The 7852-nt window shown below is 41.6% G+C and overlaps 1 protein-coding gene across 1 annotated transcript; it reads right to left on the reverse strand.

The window, feature by feature from the left end:
- Nucleotides 1-89: 89 nt before the first annotated feature.
- Nucleotides 90-2687, reverse strand: LOC115015057 (protocadherin beta-15-like). The gene has a single exon (XM_029442221.1). The coding sequence runs from the start codon at nt 2520-2522 to the stop codon at nt 90-92; it is 2433 nt and encodes an 810-aa protein (XP_029298081.1). The 5' UTR covers nt 2523-2687.
- Nucleotides 2688-7852: the final 5165 nt, after the last annotated feature.

The raw sequence follows: 7852 nt of genomic DNA on the forward strand, positions 1-7852 counted from the left end.
CATGTCAGCAGATACACGGCAATCTTTAGACTTATATCCCCTAAAAAACTTTCTGAAATGATACTGATATATAAATCCTTTAGCCATCATCATAATGTATTGTGAACACTATTAAAAATATATATCGTCCCTACCTCAGGAGAAGAATCACAATCTGCAAATACTCCAGCAAAGTCGGATGGACTTTTCCTCAGAGTCTGGTCAGCAGGCAGTGTGTTGTCATTGTAAGATGACACGAACTTAAAGTCACTGGTTCTAGAACCTGTTGTCAGGTAGGCGTCATAATTGTAAGCGCTGCGTAAAGTTCCTGTGCCGTCAACATCTGCGTAAGTAGGAGGGAGATAAGCGCTGGGGATGGCAACTGCTCCATCAAACAACAGTCTGGGCTTTCTACTGCGACAAAACCTCACACCCAGGATGATGATGATGAAGGTCAGAAAAAAGGTGGACACGGACACCAGCGCGATGATCAGATAAGAGGTCAGTTTGGAGTTCTTCTCATCATAAGAAATATCCTTCAGTTCTGGCACCTCAGCCAAGTTATCAGAGATAAGTAAATACATGGAGCAGGTGGCAGAGAGAGAGGGCTGTCCGTTATCTTTCACTGCCACAATAAGGTTCTGTTTCATGCTGTCAGACTCAGAAATGTCCCGCTGTGTCCTGATCTCTCCGCTGTGGAGACCAATAGTGAAAAGTCCCGGATCAGTGGATTTGACTATATGATAGGACAGCCAGGCGTTCTGTCCGGAGTCTGCGTCCACTGCTATCACTTTGGACACCAGAGAGCCTCCGTTTGCAGCTTTAGGGACCAGCTCGGTCATGAAGGAGTTACCCTCCGGGGCGGGGTACAGTATCTGAGGAGAGTTGTCGTTCACATCCGACACGAACACACTGACGGTCACGTTGCTGGTGAGCGGAGGAGAACCGTTGTCTCTGGCCGTCACATGGACTTTAAAACTCCTGAACTGTTCATAATCAAACGACCTCACAGCGTGGATCACCCCCGTGTCTCCGTTAACAGAGAGATAGGAGGACACCGGGGCACCGTTCACCTCACCAGGTAACAGAGAATAAATCACTGTCCCGTTTTGTCTCCAGTCGGGGTCTCGAGCAGTAACGGAACATAAAGTGGAGCCAGGTTTGTTATTCTCACTCACATATGCGCTGTACGACTGTTCCTCAAACACAGGTGGGTTGTCGTTGATGTCTGCTACAGATAACTGAACAGTTTTAGAGGAGGACAGAGGTGGAGAGCCCTCGTCAGTGGCACTGATTGTAATGTTGTAGTCAGACACTAGTTCACGGTCCAGTTGTCCTGTGGTCACCAGAGAATAATAGTTTTTAATAGAAGGAACCAACTTAAAAGGGACGTTTTGCTGAATGGAGCAGCGGACCTGTCTGTTATTCTCAGAGTCTCTATCCTGCACGTTAATGATGCCCACCTCTGTACCAGGTGACACGTTCTCAGGTATGGGGTTAGTCAGTGATTTCAGATATATCACTGGGGCGTTGTCATTAATATCTGTAATTTCGATCATTAACGTTGCATATGACGCCAATCCTAGACCATCTTTGGCGCTGATCTGCATTTCATATGAAGATTCTTTTTCATAATCAATAGATCCAGCCACTTTAACTTCTCCCGTTTTAGGGTTAAGAGAGAAATCTTGGTTTTCATCTGAAACGTGATCAAATCCGTAAATAACTTCACCATTCACTCCCTCGTCTGCATCAAAAGCGCTCACTACAAGTACAATCGTATCTAATGGAGAGTTTTCAGGCAGACTGGTTTTATAGATGGTCTGGCTAAACACTGGTACATTATCATTAGCATCCAGCACAGTGACGTGTATCACTACAGTACCTGATCTCTGAGGAGAGCCTCCATCAAATGCAGTGAGCAACAACATAATGTCTTTGTTGTCCTCTCTGTCTAATTCTTTGTCTAAAACTAATTCACTATATTTTCGTCCACCGCCCTTTGTATTCACATTTAGTTTAAAATGATCATTCTGCTGAAGTGAGTAGCTCTGAACAGCATTTTCTCCGATGTCTCCATCGTGCGCCTCATCCAGAAGAAAACGTGCACCCTTGTCCGCTGATTCTTGAATTTCAAAATTAAGTGACTCCTCTTTAAACTGCGGTGAGTTATCATTAATATCTTGAACGCGGATACTAACACGGTGCAGTTCAAGTGGATTTTCCAGGACGAGTTCCTGATTTAAAACACATGCTGTCTTTTTCGCACAAAGCCCCTCTCTGTCAATCCTTTTTTGTACGATCAAATCTCCGGTGTTGAGGTTTACGCTGCAGTACTGAACGTTATTATCCTCCGTATCGATACGGGCCTTACGAGCAGACAGTCTGCCCACATCAAGTCCCAGATCTTTAGCGATATTCCCAATTACAGATCCACGTTTCACCTCCTCCGGGACAGAGTAGCTCATGTCTCCATAGATGGGGTGGAGGACAAGAAAAATAAAAGCAAGGCCGTAGAGCAGCGCAAATCTGCTGTAATCCATTGGTACTGCAAGGATCAACACATACACACTAAAACAAATATTACGAAATAGATCAAAATATATCAACGATGTATTCGTAATGTCTTCCAATAAAATAACGGTCACATCGCAGTCCTACAAGAAGCGTTTCTTCAACTATGCTACAACAGCAGAGTCAGTCTTTAAATTCGTTGAGACAGAAGGGTGGAGAATGACCGTGCCCTCTCGTTTGCTGGTACACACTGACACCATGAGTGCTAGTTTAGGTATAACAAGACGATGTTGGTTTTTTTTTTCTTCCACATTTATAATATCAGTTAAATTACACTTATTTGTCAGTAAAGAAACAATAAAAAGTGCTTAATATCTTATGGTTACTTTAAACATGACTACTGAGACAAGATGTAAAACCATTGGACCACTTGTGATGGATTTAAGTAATACAAACTTGAAGTTGTTTGACTGTTTCTCAGGAAGAGACAGCTTTCCAAAAAATTAGAAAAAGTACAGAAACTATGTCATGAAGACCAAAGGGGACCACTTTCATTCTAGATTACTTCTGCTACTGTTATATTTGATCTCAAACACGCATGAGAACCGATGTCCAACAATGTTATGTCACTCATTGAGTAAAGTTGTGCTCATATATACATATATATTTTTTCCAGTAGGCTACTTTTCTTAAATTCCATACTGGGTTAAGATGGGAGAAAGTAAAAAAAGATGAAATTCATAATTTTCTTTATACATGTAAATACTTTGAAGTGCTCAAAACCTTTGAGAAAAAACTATTCTCTTTGTAATTCTAAAGATTGAAAACTTGACGATCTAAACATCGAGATACAGTTTTAAACATGATGTGTGCTATTGTTCTATGATACATTATTCAATGATGAAGTTTAGCAAACGTTAACAATGGGTTGACAGTGATCAGCAGTTGATGCAAAGGAAGAGGATATAATGGCATCAGATTAGAGCAACGGGAGATTCATAAGCGACATCAAAACAAGAAAAAACTATTTTAGTAAAGTCTGTATAATAACACATTTACTGCACAAAATTCAGCAAGGGTGAAATGTCAACAGCATACATTACAGAAGAAAGCGGTCACTAACAATTCATCAGAAGATCAAACAGGGTTCAGCACCAAGGACAGAGAAGAGGGAGTGCAACCCGAAAAATGTTCCCTCACTAGAAAATGAAAAAGAGAGTTTGGGCAACAAGATAGTGACGAATAGATTTTAAAACCTTTAATGTTATTGTAAAAATAAATCTGAGAATATGTTAAACATTCCGAAGAATTAATAGTTTAGTCTTATTCAACGAGAATATAGGCATATATGCACTTTTAGATAACCGTGTGTTCTCGGGTGAAATAGGAAGATGGGAGGTCGTTAGGAAGCCCTATAAAAGTTAATTTAGGAGCTGCTGGTATTCAGTATGAGCATCGATTGTATGACAAAAAACTGCACTGAGAGGAGCTGAAGTCTAAACTCTTTCGGCACTAACATGAATTCTTAACAGCTGTCAGACCCATTAAAACCCATTAAAAAAACACGAGTTGAGGAATATGAAATGAGTCCATACCTCAGAAGAAGCATCACAGTCTCCAAAAGCTTCAGCAAAGTCGGATGGACTTTTCCTCAGAGTCTGGTCAGCAGGCAGTGTGTTGTCATTGTAAGATGACACGAACTTAAAGTCACTGGTTCTAGAACCTGTTGTCAGGTAGGCGTCATAATTGTAAGCGCTGCGTAAAGTTCCTGTGCCGTCAACATCTGCGTAAGTAGGAGGGAGATAAGCGCTGGGGATGGCAACTGCTCCATCAAACAACAGTCTGGGCTTTCTACTGCGACAAAACCTCACACCCAGGATGATGATGATGAAGGTCAGAAAAAAGGTGGACACGGACACCAGCGCGATGATCAGATAAGAGGTCAGTTTGGAGTTCTTCTCATCATAAGAAATATCCTTCAGTTCTGGCACCTCAGCCAAGTTATCAGAGATAAGTAAATACATGGAGCAGGTGGCAGAGAGAGAGGGCTGTCCGTTATCTTTCACTGCCACAATAAGGTTCTGTTTCATGCTGTCAGACTCAGAAATGTCCCGCTGTGTCCTGATCTCTCCGCTGTGGAGACCAATGGTGAAAAGTCCCGGATCAGTGGATTTGACTATATGATAGGACAGCCAGGCGTTCTGTCCGGAGTCCTGCAGTCCACTGCTATCACTTTGGACACCAGAGAGCCTCCGTGTGCAGCTTTGGGGACCAGCTCGGTCATGAAGGAGTTGCCCTCCGGGGCGGGGTACAGTATCTGAGGAGAGTTGTCATTCACATCCTGATACGAACACACTGACGGTCACGTTGCTGCTGAGCGGAGGAGAACCGTTGTCTCTGGCCGTCACGTGGACTTTAAAACTCCTGAACTGTTCATAATCAAACGACCTCACAGCGTGGATCACCCCCGTGTCTCCGTTAACAGAGAGATAGGAGGACACCGGGGCACCGTTCACCTCACCGGGTAACAGAGAATAAATCACTGTACCGTTTTGTCTCCAGTCGGGGTCTCGAGCAGTAACGGAACATAAAGTGGAGCCAGGTTTGTTATTTTCACTCACATATGCGCTGTACGACTGTTCCTCAAACACAGGTGGGTTGTCGTTGATGTCTGCTACAGATAACTGAACAGTTTTAGAGGAGGACAGAGGTGGAGAGCCCTCGTCAGTGGCACTGATTGTAATGTTGTAGTCAGACACTAGTTCACGGTCCAGTTGTCCTGTGGTCACCAGAGAATAATAGTTTTTAATAGAAGGAACCAACTTAAAAGGGACTGTTTTGCTGAATGGAGCAGCGGACCTGTCTGTTATTCTCAGAGTCTCTATCCTGCACGTTAATGATGCCCACCTCTGTACCAGGTGACACGTTCTCAGGTATGGGGTTAGTCAGTGATTTCAGATATACCATCGGGGCGTTATCATTCACATCAGTGATTTCAATAATCACTTTTGCTTCTGAAGAGAGACCGTAACCATCTTTTGCCTCAACAGTAACTTCATATTTAGATCCCTCCTCATAATCTATGTGACCTGTCACAATTATCTCTCCAGTTTTCTCATCGAGTGAAAACATATTTCGTGATTTATCAGATATTCGGCTAAATTCATATGTAACCTCTCCGTTTACACCTTCGTCTGCGTCTGATGCACTAATAGTTATAACCGGGGTTTTCATTGGTGAGTTTTCCGGTAACATGGCTGTATATACAGACTCAGTGAAAACTGGGGCGTTATCATTAGCATCAAGTACAATGACGTGTATGACTACAGTCCCGGATCTCTGAGGAGAACCACCATCCACAGCTGTGAGCGATAATTTCATTTCCTGCTGCTCCTCTCGGTCTAACTCTTTATCTAAAACCAACTCACCATATTTGCTGCCTACATTTGTCGTCTGAATATTGAACACAAAGTGGGGGTTTTGTTGCAAAATGTAGCTTTCAACTGAGTTCTTGCCTATATCTGCATCGTGTGCTGCATTAATGCGATACCTAGCTCCTTTGACAGCTGACTCTCTGATTTCAAGCTTTATAATATCCTTCGGGAAAATCGGTGCATTGTCGTTTATATCCTGCACCTGCAGCGACAACCGGTGAAGCTCCAGTGGGTTCTCTAACAGCAAGTCGAATTTCAGAACACACGAAGGCTTTTCTCCACAATGCTCCTCTCTGTCTATTCTTTCCGCAACCATTAAATCTCCGTTTCGAAGATTAATCTCGCAATATTGTCTGTCGTTTCCTTCAATGTCAACACGAGCTCTGCGAGCAGACAGTCTGCCCACCTCCAGTCCGAGATCCTTAGCGATATTTCCAATAACAGATCCGCGCTTGAGCTCCTCCTGCACAGAATAGCTCAGGTCCCCGTGTGCGTACTGCACCGTAACAAAGAAAAATAGAAAGCCATAGCTTCGAAGAAAGCTCCGTATATTCATCATCCTCAGACAGTACTAAACAAAACAAAACAACTCAGTTGCAAACATTAAAAAGACGTTATTTGATCAATATACTGTATGAGCCGTTTGAGCATGTGTTGCCGGTGAAGAAGGCTACACAGAAAATAAGGGTGGTCGATGGAAATAATGGGTGGTGTGCAAAACAAGGCTGAATATCTGACTACTTAGCTGGTCTATAGTGACACCGTGAGTACACATTAAATATTACATATTTACAGAAGTGCTGCAAATGTTCTTACCACATTATAAGTTCGTCTTCCGTCAATTGTATACAAATGTATTATAATAAGCTACTAAAACGCATAATGAGGCCCTATTATGTTGTTCCTTTCTTTAAGTTAAAATACATGTTCTCTGCGTTATATGGCTTTACAAACATTATTATGTCTCCTGAATAAATACACTTCACGCACTTCATACTGATATTCAGACAACACTCCCCAATTGATACGCAATTTACAACCAGACATCATGTCCTTTAGTGTTGCAAGCTAAATACTCAAAGTTCGCTTAGAAACGCATTTATCTCTGTGTTTCTATTAATCTCTCTCTCTCTGCTTCTATTAAATAAAATACTTTGGAACATTTTGTCTTGAAACATACACAAATCGGCCTCCAGTTTTCTTTCATATAATACTTGACTAACATAATAAAATCTAATTAAAAGAGACACAATGCATCCTAACAAAACACACATAGAGTAAAGTGACCGATTGCCGTTTGGGTTATACTGGTGGAAATAATTCTTTTTTAAAACTTAACTTTACCGTGAGATCAAAAATTAAATGGGATAAAAAATAATAGGTCAATAACAGTAAATGGAAGTAATTCATGAATGCAATGCACTTAAACATTAATCACTGACCACAAAATATTTCCACTGATATGATTTGATTCCTTGTTGTATGTTACCGTTAAGCAAAGTATGACTGCAATAGGGAGACCTAACGTTCATTAGACAGTGGGACAGAGATGTGTCAAGAAAACAAATTATAAGTAAATTGAAATCTAAACCTTTTGCAAGTTGAGACAATAAAACACAGGACTAAATTGCTCCTGAAAATGCATCACAAGAGTAACAGCGATGTTCAGCACATTGGACAGAAACAAAAAGGACAAGCTACGAATAAACTCAAGAGACGCAGATGTTGTGTTCAAAGATAGGCCAGAGTTGGTAAATAAAACAGCAAAAGAACGAAAACATCAACAACCTCAGAAATTGAACCATCTGCAAACTACGATGCAACAAATGTAAAAGAAATACACATTATGCATTTAAGCCTTAGTAACTTGTAACGTGAAATGCATTTACACAATTTAACCTCAACTCACAGTGCATTGTCTAACA

Source organism: Cottoperca gobio, chromosome 10, assembly GCF_900634415.1.
Source record: "Cottoperca gobio chromosome 10, fCotGob3.1, whole genome shotgun sequence".
Lineage (NCBI taxonomy): Eukaryota > Metazoa > Chordata > Actinopteri > Perciformes > Bovichtidae > Cottoperca > Cottoperca gobio.